General features: G+C 38.5%; 1 protein-coding gene across 3 annotated transcripts in view; it reads right to left on the bottom strand.

The window, feature by feature from the left end:
- Positions 1-15790, bottom strand: part of CDH8 (cadherin 8) — a 367319-nt gene that overhangs the window by 137051 nt on the left and 214478 nt on the right. For all 3 annotated transcript variants that reach the window (XM_061173973.1, XM_061173974.1, XM_061173972.1), the window contains exons 5-6: positions 15050-15237; positions 9827-10080 (exon numbers count right to left, since the gene is read on the bottom strand). In XM_061173973.1, the coding sequence (XP_061029956.1) occupies positions 9827-10080; positions 15050-15237 (442 nt within the window). The remainder of the gene's footprint in view (positions 1-9826; positions 10081-15049; positions 15238-15790) is intronic.

Below are 15790 nucleotides of genomic sequence, written 5' to 3'. Positions count from 1 at the left end.
ACCCTGTCAGCCACATAGTTCAGGCAGCCATCCTGTCACGGAGTTGCCTGTGGGCCGGGCATCCTGTCGGGGGCTCCTCTCCTTGGGTCCCGGAGATGCCTGAGGGGTGGCCTCCTGTCAGGGGCTTCCCAGTCAGGTGCAGTCACCTGAGGGCCAGGCGTTGGGTCTGAGTCATGCAGGGCGCTGGGCGCTAGGCTTCTCTGCTCCAGGGCGCAGCGTTGGGGGATTCGGCCAGCGTCTGAGACCCAAGTTACGGCTTCCATCAGGTTTATATCTGAGCCCCAGGTTTACAACTTCAAGATTCTCCAAACTTTTTTTCTTTTCCTCTGTGCTCAGTCTAGTTCCACTTGCTCATAGGGGGACTGCATTCAGAGGCCTCTCCTCCTGCACTTCAGACCAGAGTTTCTCATCAGTTTGATAATTTTTGATTATTGTTAGTCAGGTTTACCATACCACACTGGTAACATTTCAGCTAAATCAATTTGCCGCTTTAGCATTTGCATCTAAAAATGTAGAACAAATATATATTTGCCTAAGAGAAGACACTGTAGTTTGGAGGTAACATGTGAGTTTGGAGCTAGATGACTAGCAGCGTGAAGTTGGGCAAATTACTCCACCAGTAAAGAGGTTCCGTGCACTTATCCATGATGGACATACTCGGGGCAGATGCCCCTTTAAGGAAGGATGCCAGAGCTGTAGGATGAGCAGTCAGGGGAGACCCTCTAGATAGCAGGTCCTTAGAATCTGCCTCTTTTGCAGAAATTGTCCTCTCCAGGAGTTACCTGGAGATTAAGCCAGCAGAGGGATAAAGGCCCTACCATTCCGGCAGGACACAGGACTCCTCTGATGATCAATACTCATCCCACTGGGTTGGGCCAAGGCTTTGCTGGGATCGCACTGCAGTTTTACTGCTCCCCAAGTCTGCCTGCTTCTGTCCCCTTCCAGTCACAGGTGCTGCTCTCTGACAAACAGCTTGCACTTCAAACTCCATCTACTTCCCAGGAAAACAACCTGCAACCGACGTGTTTAATGGGGATAAGAATACAGGTAATTCATAGAGTTCATGTCATACAGTGTAAATGAGACATATGTGAAGGGCACTGTGCTAAAACACTAAATAGGCATGACTGAAGATCCACAAAAAATTTCCAGTATTACTCATTAAACATCTACTCTTGTATTGGAGAATGCATGTTAGAGTTTGTTGAACATACTCCAGCAAGTCTGTTCCAAGTGAAATTCTATTTCATGCCACTTCATGCTTTCAGAGAGAGAAATGCTGCTGTGCAAGTCAGAGGTTTTGCCAAGGCATTGAAGTGCAGAGGCCAGAGTCTGGCTAAGGCAATCACCAGCCTCAGTTCTAAAAACCCTGTACCGTAGTCATCACTGAGGCCTGGAGAACAGAAGGGGCAGGTAGAAAAATAGGGTATTATGAGAAATTCATGCAAGAAACAAATATATTCCCCAGTCCAAGAGAGTAAGCATCTCAGTCTTTTTCAGGATGTCCTTTCACAGTGTGTATGGTAGTTATGGTGATTTTCCCTAAAGCTACACTAAATGAAGCCAGATTTTTCTGGCTGACTCAACGTAAGTGCACACTGTCAGGTGCCCCATGAGAACTAACGTCCCAAGGGTTCTAAGGCAAGCGTGGGGGACATCAACCCCATCATATACAGCTGGAGTCTAATAAAAGAATTTCTTTGACTACTCCAAGTTTAAAAAATATTTTTAAAATCTTACCTTTAGGGAGTTTCCTAAACAGAATAAGATCCTGGAATTATGTGAGAACCAACTATTCAAATTACTGATGAAAATCCAAGCTCTTACCAGTCTATTGTAGGAGATGACAAACTCTTTGGTAAAGTAAATATCTTAGGCTTTGCAAGTCATACTGTCTCTGTCACAACTATTCCACTGCAGAGTGGCTGTGTTCCAATAAAACTTTATTTTTAAAAAATGTGGGAGGCCAGATTCTGCACACAGGCTATAGTTTGCTGACTTCTGGCCTCATGCAATAGACTTAAAGTATTCACTAGTCATGGGTCCTCCCTTAAGTAGGTTCTATGGAAAGGAAAAGGGGGCAACGTATATCCTACTACACAAATAGGAATAAGTGTCATGATGTTTGCAATGCTCTGAAATGCTTGATGCATTAGAATCTAGAGCACAGACCAGCACAGAAGCCTGAATGTCCTTTACATCAAATGTTTCAGATTCTCTGAAAAATTACAGAAAGTTCAAAGACTAAATCTCTCCCTCTTAAAGAGTGCAAAGCCCCTGAGCCAAGTAACTCATCTATGAAATCCTAGTGCAAAGAAGCTCGAGTTCAAATTGATCTGGCTGCCCTGTCTTTTGTCCCAGTGATGTTCCTTAGAGCACAGCTAGGGAGATGCTGCTCTTGGAGAAGGGCAGTGTATATTCTAGTTTCCAAATTTAACAGGAATAAATGCACTTTTATATTATAAAAACTATTTTGCTGTGGCAAATTTATAGGAAGATACAATGTTGAGCCAACTGCAAGGAAAGATGCTGTTTAGAGCCACTAATAATGAAATAAACCCCTTAGTTATGAATCAGTTATGTATTTCACTGAACTCCAACTGTTTCTTTCTCACTGTTTAATTTCATTCTAGCTTTTGTTATTATGCCTAAAGAAACCATTTTAACATTTTCTCCCATGCACTTCGAGTATCAAAAATTCCATCTACAAGTTTTCAACTTTTGCCTCTAATTGCTCTACTGGTTGCTCTAACTGCTTTAATAAATAATATTATCTGAGTTCTGCTAGTCCCAGAATTCTAGTCCCTGCATCACATATTATTTATTATTCCTTTAAGGGAAAAAAGGAGTCTTTTTTCTACCCAAAGCTTCTCTTTATTGTGAGAGAGAAAGAGGAGGGAGGAAGGGAGGGAGGGAATAAAAAATGAGAGAAAATTATATACATACAGTCCACCCTCCAGATTAATACTAGGTTCTCTAGAGTGTGAGATATTTCCACTTTAACATCACTGGATATCTGTGGTTGCTTCTATTGCAATTCCTTAGACAACTAGGAAACCTCTTCCTCTATGTGACCCTAAAGTTCCATAATCTAGTTTTGTTTATCATTTTCAGATAGCCTTAAAGGTTAGTTAGATAAATGTGAAAGACTTGAATTTAACATGGCTATTTAACCAGCCTCCTTAATATAGAACAAGGTCCATGAGGACAGAGGATCTGTCTTTATAGAAATTCCTTAGGAAACCATAGATTAGATAGATATAGATATAGATATAAATATATAGATATGGATATAGACAAGTCATATGTGCCATAGAATATAATATATAGTATATATAACATGTGTTTTATATATATATATAGAGAGAGAGAGAGAGAGAGTAATGTGAATGAATGGCCATGTGACTAAATGAATATATGACTTAATTAATATTAATCACTATTAGCTGAATTAGCAGTACAGTGAGTGTTTTGGGTAAATGACTTGGAAAAGCTGGTACTGTTGAATTGGGAGACAATCAAATTTTAACTGGCTAAGAGTGTGCAGGAACTAAGTGACCAAGTTTTAATTGTTTTAAAAAGACTTAGTCCGTGTACTAGACCCTTGTACGCTGTTGGTAGGAATGCAAAGTGGTGCAGCAGCTATGGAAAACAGTATGAAAGTTCCTAAAAAAAATTAAAATAGAACTACCATATAATTCAGTAATCTCACTTCAGGGCATTTATTCAAACTAACTGAAATATATTAGCACTCCTACGTTCATTGCAGCATTATTCACAATAGCCAAGATGTGGAAACAACCTAAATGTCCATCGACAGATGAATGGATAAAGAAAATGTGGTGTATAGACAGAATGGAGTATTATTCAGCCTTAAAAAGAAGAAAATTCTGTAATGTGCGGCAACATCGATGAGCCTGGAGGACGTTTTGCTAAGTACAAGAAACCAGTCACAGAAGGATATTATAGCATGATTCCACTTATATGAGGTATCTAAAATAGTCAGCCACGGAAGCATAGAATGGTGGTTGCCAGGGGCTGGGAGAAGGGAGGAATGAGAAGTTGCTAATCAATGGCTATAAAGTTTCAGTTACGCAAGACAAATAAGTTTTAGGGATGTGCTGTATAACATTGTGCTTGCAGTTAACAATACTGTGCTGTACACTTAAAAATCTGTTAAAAGGGTAGATCTCATGTAAAGTGTTCTTATCACAATTAAAAACAACAACAACAAAAAGACAAGGTCTCTTGGGAGTTATTGCAAGATTGAGGAGAGAGTCAATCGATACACAGTTTATTCACCAAACAATTGCCAGCTTTTCTACAGTATGAAACATTTCCACTGTAGCATCATTGGACATCAGGACTATAAGAAGTGTTTTCAGGAAAAGAGCTCATTAACAGCAAGCCTGGTAACTGAGGTGAATTATAAAAATGCCAGAATACAAGTAGGAAAAAAAAAAAAGCAGTGTCTTGTGTTGAGTGGGCACTTACATTCAAGAGAGGAATTAGGGCAACAGAGCACTGTGGCCGCCATGGTCATGTGTCAGCCTGCTTTGCCTGCTGAATGGCCATCATTCCCACTTTTAATTTAAGCAGCTCATGTAGTCTTACTCACGGAGAATGCTTTGCAAAAAAATAAATAGGAAGCAACTATCTAAAAAAACAGTCACATGCCACTCAAAGCCATGGTGAAATCAAATACACACTTGACATGACTTTATTGAGAGGAAAAAAATGAGCCGTAGCAGGTTTACATGAAAGCACTGACCTGTATTTAACACCTACTCTGTGCTAGGAACTTTTACCTTAAGGATAAACAATTTGCTCCCTCAAATGCCATTTCAGAGTGTCTATCACAAAGTACCGACTCAGTAAACATTAGCTGTCATCATCCTACACCTCATGCAAAATACCAGAACGTAGCAAAGCATGCATAGACATAGTGGTCAGCGGTAAGAAGAAACCCAGGTTTAAACCCTGGCCCCACACCCCCTGCTATGTCAACATGCACAGGAAGCATCTTTTCAGAGCCTCAGTCTCCTTCTCCATAATGCTGGAATCATACTGACTACTTCATAGGTGTCTTTTGTGAGAATTAAGTGAAATGATACATAATAGAAACTTAGCACAATGTCTGATTCATCAAATAACAATAACGTTGTTTTTCCCTTTACCTCCTAATCACAATTTGGTTCACAACCGATAGTAACAAACCCATACAAAGGGGCTAGACTGATGAGAAAGGAACACTCCACCCATACTCTGGGTAATTCCACAGACCTGATATATGTATGCTCCTTTTTCCTGGTATGCATCCTGGACTGAATGAGACCATTTAGAGAATGAATAGTTTATTATTTCAATTAAATCGGTCCTGCTAATTCAATGCAGTCTTGTTTATAATAGCCAAGATATGGAAACAACCTAAGTGTCCATCTATGGATGAATGGATAAAGAAGATGTCACACAAACGTGTACACGCACACAACGGAATATTACTCAGTCATAAAAAAGAATGAAATCCTGCCATTTGTGAAAACATAGACCTTGAAGGTATTATGCTTAGTGAAATAAGTCAGACAGAGAAAGACAAATACTGTATGATTTTACTCATATGTGTCATCTGAGACAAACTAATGAACAAACAAAATAAAATAAAAACAAATTCATAAATACAGAGAATAGATTAGTAGCTACCAAGAAGGGAACAGGGTTGAGGTGGTGAAATGGATGAAGGGGATCTGCTGTATGGTGATGGACGGTGACTAGACTCGTGGTGGTGCTCTCTCTGTAGTGTACGCAGATGTTGAACTATAATGCTGTACACCTGAAAATTATATAATTAAAAATAAACAAACACATAAAAGAAGATTTTGAGGGAAAAAATTGGTCCTGCTAAGCCATCACAATACGTAGAGACACAGTCTGAGTCACAGAGATCATAGGGAAAGAAAGGGAGTGTGACAAAGGAACAGAAAGCAGGCATTGCACTGCCCGAAAAAAAAAAAAAATGTAGGCACCACAGTTCCATTCTCGACTATTTGTATGACAATGGGCAAGTTAGTCTTTTCATCCTCGGTTTCCTCATCTGTTAAATGAGTATACATATTATCTCATAAAGGTGTTAGGAAATGAACTGAATACATTTAGCACATCCCTGCCACATAGTAAGCACTCACTAGTAACAATATTCATCACAGTAGCAAGGGCAAATTAGACTAAATGATGTTAATTAGACTATTTAGCATGTAACTGTTAAATAAAAAATAACAGGTAATTCTGCACAGTCAGCAACCTTGAGTAGAAGAATCTCTGCTAAAATGAGTACTAGGATTTTATTTTTACTTTATTTTATTATTTATTTATATTTATTTATTTATTTGGAGCAGAGAAAGGTTTATTGCAAGGTAAAATGAGTACTAGGTTTTTAATTTGCATTTAAGATATGAAATTTATGGTGGCTTTATTAGTTGGTAGTGTTAATAGCTCCAAAGATGATATTATCCCAAAATACAGATAAGGAAGCTGAGTCTCAGAGAATTCCAAGAGACCAGCTGTCTGACTGGGAAGTAGGAGTGACAGGATTTGAAATGTAGTCTGCTGTAGTTTCAAGATATGGCATCTTTTAAATAATTTACACAATCGTATTCTGTATTACTGAGAAGCATACGGTATTGAAGAAAGTAGCACATGCTTAATTAATGTTCCTGGAAGGGAGACGGTAAGACCATGAATTTTGCCTCTGTATCACTGTCTGTTTGCCCTGATGGGCTTATACAGACATAGATATAGATACAGATATGTTTATAGACATAGAAATAGGTTTAGTTATAAGAATTTTAAAATACATGATATTTTCAGCTTGACAATGTGCTCTCAAAAGAAGCTGAGTCTTAGAGGAAGTTGACCAACCAATTAATGACTGCATGTTTTAACATGGCAGATGCCACAATAAATGCCTATTTCTTGCTGGATGGCAAAGTAAACATTCCCCTAAAAGATGCATACATTCTTGTTAGCATATAAAATACAACAGCCCTAAAGAGAAAATCATGCTTTGTTATTTGTTACTTGATAATTCCCTGAATATCTGTGTCCTCTAGTTCTGTTTAAAAAGGTTAAATGGCTCTAAATCTGTCTGCTAGACTTATAAGGAACTATGCACTGCTCTGGCTAGTCAGGAAATTTAATTTTCTACATAAATTAACCAATTGTGCATCGACAGAGGAAAGCTGCTCTCCATAACCCAGTTTGGGGGACAGGGGTTAGGGGAGGGACAACTGCAAAAATGCAGAACAGATACTGAAAAATGCAGTTGGTGATTCTTACATTCTAGATTCATTCCTATGGAGCCAGTCCACCTCCAGTCAGAACGGTGTGGGGCTCACTTTCTGAATAATGCATCAAAACCCTGTTGTAGATGATTTGAAACAGTAATCGCCCCTTCTTCGGGTGAAACCATATATGCCAAGGAACTAGCACTTGCCTGACATCTATCAGAGCTAGAGTATGGCTGTGTCATCAAATGGTACTTTATCTGTCCATCTCTTCCTGGTAACACAGCCCCAGACCCCCTTTAGTTTGCCTGGAAACAAAATGCTTCCAGGTTGGGCAGTTGTTGCTAAGCAGCCTTAAGCTTCTTCTTCACCTGCCTTTTATGCCACTGACAATTATAAAAAATAACAATAGCAATAACAATCAACTACAATGATAATCATCACTTGATTCCCTGTGAGCTGGAATGATTATCAGCATATCTCCATTTTTACATCAGTCAATGGATAGATTATAAAATGGGCAAAAACATGTGGGGAGCTATGAACCTGGATGTTTACCCACTTCTAACCAATTTGAGGTTAGTATCACTTTCACTTTGGTATCAAAAGTTACTCAAACTTCATCTCCAGCTGACGAAGAACATGTTTCTGCACAGGAAGTCTGTTCCTGCTGGTACTATAGATTCCATGTTTGGGGTGTACATGGGATTGCCCTGATATCTGAACCCCTATTTGCCCTGAGGGTCCTCAGCTTGGCATGCTCCTGGCCCCCTATGGGTTCTTTGCTGACAAGAGTAGAAATCTTGACAAGTCAAATGCTAAACTGACCCCATGGCTGGTCTCTCGGTTAGACCAATCTTGTTTACTTTCTTCATATTCTCTCTTATGCTTGAAGATGTAAAGAAAGTGGCAATTGCTCTGTTCTGTGTTCTTTGGAGTAACAGTGGAAAACGGGGCAGATTCATTCATTCAACAAGTACCACTGTCTCTATTTATATTAGAATTTCAGTATAAAGCCAATTCACAACTTCACTATTTAGTCAAAAAATGGATGCCCATGTAAATTTATTTTTCTGGATACTTCCTGCCCTTGTATTCAATACTTGTCCCTTTGATAGATATGATTTTCTTAGCCAAATAGAGGCCATTCTGTGTGTCCACAACTTGTTGAGTTCCTTTAGAACAGAGAATGGGCCACTGACCATTCCTCAAATCCCGTTCTTAGAGGTTGAGCTCTTTTGAAGAAAGGATTTTTTTTTTATATATCCTTATGAGATACACTCTATTATCCTGAATTTAGAAATGACTTGTGTTAAAAACAACTTTTCCGGACCTGAAAATAATTCTTTTTTTGCCCAAACTCAAATTATTTGGGGCACTGATTATTCTGCTGGGTTTCACCTCCAGCCTCATAGTTTCAGCACCCTTGGGAGTATTGGAAGTTTAATACATAAAAAAGAAGTGAATAAGTAAAGCTTTCAGAAAGCTCACTTGTCTCGAGTTTCCCTGAATAAAGTAATTAGAAAGATATCTGCCGTAGGTCCCTGTAACTTAGAAATTGAATGACTTGGATATAAGCTGACATCTAACTCATAAATTAACTGGACAATTCTTTAAAACTGTATTCTTCTGTCTAGTTTTCTCTCTCTTTTTCAACAAACGTTTCTAAAGCAATATTTGAAATCCACACTCAAACACATCATTAACTAACACTTCACCCTTGGAGACCAGTGGACAAGTTATAGATTTTCAGTGTTCTTTCGGAAGAAAGCTATTTACCTTGAGCATCTACTGTCATTCGGGTGACTGGCAAAAGAGAAAAGATGTACACAGCTCAGCAACAAGAAAAACCCAGAACTGAGCCTTATTTCTAAAACAAAGGAAGAAAATCTTTAATAAAGGATTATATTTCTCATCCTGGAAAAAATGTTGAGCAGGGAAAGTATAAACAAAAGATATTTTTGAAATGGCAGAGAAAGGTTTTGTCTAAAAGGCACCGATCCAAACATGCTGACCTATCAGAAATGCCCATAAAGTGATAAAAAGATAATTTCAAAGCCAAACACCGAACACAGAAATAAGAGAGGGGGCCTCTTAATGTGTTGAGACAGTGATCTCATGCCTCTAAATTCTTATACATAATTCACTGTAACTCTCTTTCTGTCAAAGGAGAAAGAAAGAAAAAAAAAAAAAACAGCAATACTTTTCTAATGCTAGAAAAAAAAAAGCACAAACAAGCAAAAACAATATCATATAAAAGATCCACCCAAATGCACTGCAAAATATATTTGATTTGGCTTTTTCATTGAGCTCTCTGAAAGCTTAATAGCTTTCTTCATCTTGATATTCCTGGCTCTGGGCATTGTATGCAGCTCTTCGCAGGTGTGTGCAACACACACACACAAGCGCAGTACATGTTGACCAAAATTCCTTGGTCATGTGAACATAGTCTCAAAGGCAGCCACACAGACTGCATACGTAATTACATTTTGTACTGATTTGCTTGTCATGCACTATAGCCAGTTTTACTTTCAAAAGAGAAATACCTTATAGGACTGGACGTGATGTCGGGGTCACGAGCGGTCACTTGCCCAATCATGGAGTTGAGAGCAGCATTTTCATGAACTTCGAGGAGGTAAGTCGGTGAAGAGAAGACTGGAGGCTCATCTGCATCTTCGACAACAATTTTGACTGTCGCCGTGTCTTTAAAGGGCCCCCTGCTGCTGAAACGTGGGTCAGTGTGGACATTGGCTGCCTCTACCTTCAGCGTATAGGATTTTTTGGTCTCAAAATCCAGAGGCTGTTAAGAAATGACAAAGATGAATGTTTCTCACTAATGACCACAGCAGCGAGAACAAATGAGTATAATGCTGATGGATGATCGTTATGTGCATTTAAGCCCATTTGTGAGCCTTAATGGGATCACTCTACATTCCCCCAGATTCAACCTGTAAATTTTACAGGCATTTATTGATATCTGTTTATTATACAAGCTCAGTGAATCTAATCTCCTACTGTTTTGTTTTGTTTTGCTCATTTCACTTGGAATTCACAAAATATTCACAGTCATGAATTGTGCCATCAAAATTTCACTTCAGAGTCATAATAAAATTTTACTAGTGAAGGCATGATCTGCATACCAATCAGCCAGTTAATCGGGCCTCTGCTGGTCAGAGATAAGGCAGCATCGAACATAATCTCTATCTGGGAAGAATATTTTATCATTTCTGCAACAGTGTGTGAAATGTAAAGAACTAGAAATAATCGTTGTTTAGTCCATGGAGACATTATAAAGCACAATTTAGCACTAATCCCAACAAAGAGTGTTTTCTTATTTCACTTCCAGAGCATCACTGCTTTACTGATCATGTGGCTAAAATGAGGCTTATTATTTTTTAGGGCATTCTTAGAAGGTCTCTATTATATGAGTTCTGTGCTGTGAAGCAGGTGGGCATATAAAGAAATATGTATACAGACACATATCTACCGGTGTTTATATTTAGGGTAGATAGATAGATAGATAGACAGACAGGTAGGTAACTAGGTCTGGTGGTGACTTCTACCAACCAGTTAAAAGCAATTTGAAATTACCTCATTGCACCATTACTGAAAATATTTCTGATCTATTAATACCTCTTTCCTTAAAAGCCTCAGAGACTTAACTTAATGACCTACGTAAATAGAGGCAGGTAAAAGAACACAGTCCCTTTAAACAACCAGAAGGCCATCTGCATCAGAACCCTCACAGTCCAATTCTCTCGGCAACACATAATACTTAAGATGTCAAGGATGTATTTCTGTCAAGGTTCAAAGAGACAATTTAGGTTTGCATGGCAATTCTTATAAGAAATTGAACTTTACATCTGTGGTGCAAATTTAAAAAAAATAAGGTGGAACACAAGCTGGCATTAGTGAACTCTTTCAGAACTCCTATACAAGCTTAAATATATATTCTTATTTCAAAATTTTATGTTGATTCTTATATTTGAATTTCATTCTAATTGGACTTAGATTTTTTTTGATATATTTTCTAATAAACAAGGCAGATACTCAATCCCCTGTCTATTCTGAAATTACTAAACACATGTACCCGTGTGTACATGAATAGGCAATTCAACATCAACATTTTCACAATTTGCTAATCACCCCTACTGTAACAATTTTGTAATCTCAAATTCTTTACAAACGCTGTTAAACATAAGAGATTATATTCTGCTTAATTCTTAGCCCAACATAATGACAATCTACCCGAACACATCCTGGTGTCCTTGGGATTTTGTCAGACAAAAAAGAGGACCCATGAATTGTGGGAAAATGACTCCCTACAGATTGTTCTCTAGAGTAAAATACATAGTTTTTTTGGTGTCAAGATGTGTAGTATATGCTTCCAAGTTTATAAATAATGGTGAATAAAAATACAGCAAACAGCTAATTGCTTCAGTTTATAAAAGCACCTTATGGTAACAAAGAATAGCAGTTAATAATAACAACAAAAATGACATTAGGAATCATTAGCCAAGGAAAATGTGTCTCTGGGTTAGTCAATAATTGACTCAAGTATAATTATACTGTACTCTGTTTCACACATGAGTGTTTAAATACTTTGCAACTCTTAATACTGAGCTCCATCCAGGTTTAAAGTGAGTGTTACTCAGCAGAGTTAAAATAGATGCAGCCATTTTCTTTTCAAAGTTGATTTTTAAAATTGATTTTGTATATAAAACTATATCCAGAAAATTCCAGGTTCTCACTTTCAATACCTCCCCAAAAGGGAATTTTAAGAGCATGACCATTGGAAGCAGATCCCTGTGAAACATGACAGAGAGAGTCAGATAGTAAGCTTGGAGTCATGTCATTGTAATGCTGATCAAGACAGAGGGCAAAATTATTGGCTCCTGACACTGTGACCTATTATCTATCTTCTAATTCATGAATCAGCAAATCCGTTTTAAAATTAATTTGTACTACTTCATGGCAAGCATATAAAGAACAATGTTGAACAAAATACTCATGATGAAGATAAAACGGTATTTTTCTTTGCAAATGCCCATGTCTGTAAAATACTGAACTGTGTTCTACACGTTTTTTAATGAATGTAGCTGTCACGATGAGAAATAAATATGGAAAATGTACAGAATTTTTCACATTTACCACATGCACACAAAGGATCATGAGCAAAAGCAGTCACAGATTGCAATATGGAGAGACATACCATGCTCCCGGATTGGAAGAATCAATATTGTGAAAATGACTATACTACCCAAAGCAATCTACAGGTTCAATGCAATCCCCATCAAATTACCAGACACTTTTCACAGAATTAGAGCAAAAAATTATACAATTTGTATGGAAACACAAAAGACCCTGAATAGCCAAAGCAATCTTGAGGTAAAAAAAAGGAGCTGGAGGAATCAGACTCCCAACTTCAGACTATACTACAAAGCTACAGTAATCAAGACAGTATGGTATTGGCACAAAACCAGAAATATAGATCAATGGAACAGGATAGAAAGCCCAGAGGTAAACCTATGCACATATGGTCATCTTATCTTTGATAAAGGAGGCAAGAATACACAATGGAGAAAAGACAACCTCTTCAATAAGTGGTGCTGGGAAAACAGGACAGCTACATGTAAAAGAATGAAATTAGAACACTCCCTAACACCATACACAAAAATAAACTCAAAATGGATTAAAGACCTAAATGTAAGGCCAGACACTATAAAACTTTTAGAGGAAAACATAGGAAGAACACTCTTTGACATAAATCACAGCAAGATCTCTTTTGACCCACCTCCTAGAGTAATGGAAATAAAAACAAAAATAAACAAATGGGACCTAATGAAACTTAAAAGCTTTTGCACAGCAAAGGAAAGTATAAACAAAGACAAAAAGACAACACTCAGAATGGGAGAAAATATTTGCAAACGAATCAACAGACAAAGGATTAATCTCCCAAATACATAAACAGCTCATGCAGCTCAATATTAAAAAAACAAACAACCCAATCTAAAAATGGGCAGAAGCCCTAAACAGACATTTCTCCAAAGAAGACATACAGATGGCCAAGAGGCACATGAAAAGATGCTCAACATCACTAATTATCAGAGAAATGCAGATCAAAACTAAAATGAGGTATCACCTCACACGAGTCAGAATGGCCATCATCAGAAAATCTACAAACAACAAATGATGGAGAGGGTGCAGAGAAAAGGGAAGCCTCTTGCACTACTGGTGGGAATGTAAATTGATACAGCCACTGTGGAGAACAGTATGGAGGTTCCTTAAAAAACTGAAAATAGAGCTACTATATGACCCAGGAATCCCACTACTGGGCATATACCATATTTTGGACACGTGTCCAAAAGACACATGTACCCCAATGTTCATTGCAGCACTATTTACAATAGCCAGGTCATGGAAACAACCTAAGTGTCCATCGACATCTGAATGGATAAAGAACATGTGGTACATATATGTAATGGAATATTATTCAGCCACAAAAAGAAATGAAATTGGATCATTCGTAGAGATGTGGATGGACCTAGAGTCTGTGATACAGAGTGAAGTAAGTCAGAAAGAGAAAAACAAATATCGTATATTAACTCATGTATGTGGAATCTAGAAAAATGGTACAGATGAACCTATTTGCAGGGCAGGAATAGAAAGGCAGACGTAGAGAACGGATGTGTGGACATGGAGGGGAAGGGAAGGGGAGGATGAATTGGGAGATTAGGTTTGACATAAATACACTACCATGTGTTAAATAGATAGCTAGTGGGAACCTGCTGTATAGCACAGGGAGCTGAGCTTGGTGCTATGTGATGGCCTAGTTGGGTGGGATGGAGGCGGGGAGGGAGGTCCAAGAGGGAGGGGATATGTGTATGCATATGGCTGATTCACTTCACTTTGTGGCAGAAACTAACACAACATTGTAAAGCAATTATACTCCAATTTAAAAAAAGCCATATATTCTTTGTACTATTTATGGAGATGTTTCTTTCTCCAATCGTAGCCCCACACCCAGGAGAAAAGCAAAGATGAGCTTCATTGACCACAATGCTTGGACATTTGATCACAGTTAGGAGTATCTAATGATAGCAGGGTAGGCCCTGTCCTTTCCGGTGCCAGAACTAGCCAGAATAACTGAAGCTGACTACTTTGTCTGTCTTTGAGTTTCCCTAAAAGCAGAGCCTGCAGTGAAGACACAGGAAACTTGAATGCATTTTGCAGAGATATTCTAGGAAGCAGGAGATTAGAAATGGGGAGAGTTCTATAGAAAAGGATGAAAAGCCATTGAACTTGCCACCTCTATGGGCTTATGAGGATTATTCCCACTGAAAATCCTCTAAGGAATCATAAACAATATGCCTCACAATAATTTCTTCAGTGAATAGGAACTGTCCACCAATCTTTGTCCCTCATTGCTTAAAGGTTGCCTTCAGAGTGTTGGCTTTCCTACATAGGTGGATGCTCTGGACAAGAACTGAGCAAGTTCCTGCAGCTCATGGAAAAACACTGATACACAGAGAGGAAAGAAATGATGGGTGAGATGGGAGGCTAGCACCACCATGGTCACAGTTTACCGAGGTTTAGCTGAAATATAAAGTAGGACTATGTGCAAAAGGCACTCACTTTTGCACAGCTCAAGAAGGCAAACCTCCTCCAGTTCTAAGATTATGTCAGGAAGCCCACCAAACCCCTACCACCTTCAACATTCTAGTTTCAAAGAGGTATTCTGAAGATGAACAAAACCTTCCTGAGCTTACCTTTCTCAGTCTTATAATGCCATCCTGGGCTTGGGCATCAGAAGTGATTTCAAAGAGTGCTGTTCCATCTCCGTCAATGATGTCATATGACGACTGTGCATTTTCACCAATATCCTGATCATTGGCCTTCACCCTCCCTATGGCAGTGCCAAGAACCACATCTTCTGGTACTGAGAAGTGATACAGACCTTAGGAAAGAGGAGAGACACTGAGCACTGCACATATTCCATTCTTCATTCATTCATCTAACAAATATGTATTGGGCACCTCTTTTGCTCTGGCTACTTCTGTATAGGTACTACCAATACAGTGACGGGAAAGACAAAAACATCCTTTCCACTGTGGAATGTACAGTCTTTTAAATGAGCCAGAGACAAATGTTCCCAGAGGAAGCAGTGATCTCTCTTTGAAACTCTTCTGAGTTATGGGACTTATTCAACCATATGTTTACCAAGTACATATTTGGAGCAGAGTTGTATCAGGATATTAGTGAGTCTATGTGAATGTTCTTTCCAATTTGCTGTATAATCACATTGGCTGCCCTTGGGGATATTCATTGTTGCCCAACATAAAATATTAAGCTAATTTCAGCACAGATAGATGCAATGTGTAACACACTGAAAGTCACTTTTGAAGTTACCTTTATATTTACAGACTTGTAGACCATTTTTGATAAAATCCAATTACCAAGCTTCTGCTGTGCCCTGCAGCAAGCTGTTCAGACACATGAAACACTCCTCT

This window comes from Eubalaena glacialis, chromosome 18, assembly GCF_028564815.1.
Source record: "Eubalaena glacialis isolate mEubGla1 chromosome 18, mEubGla1.1.hap2.+ XY, whole genome shotgun sequence".
NCBI lineage: Eukaryota > Metazoa > Chordata > Mammalia > Artiodactyla > Balaenidae > Eubalaena > Eubalaena glacialis.
The sequence above is the reverse complement of the archived record's forward strand: the minus strand, read 5'-3'. Positions and strand labels throughout refer to the sequence as shown.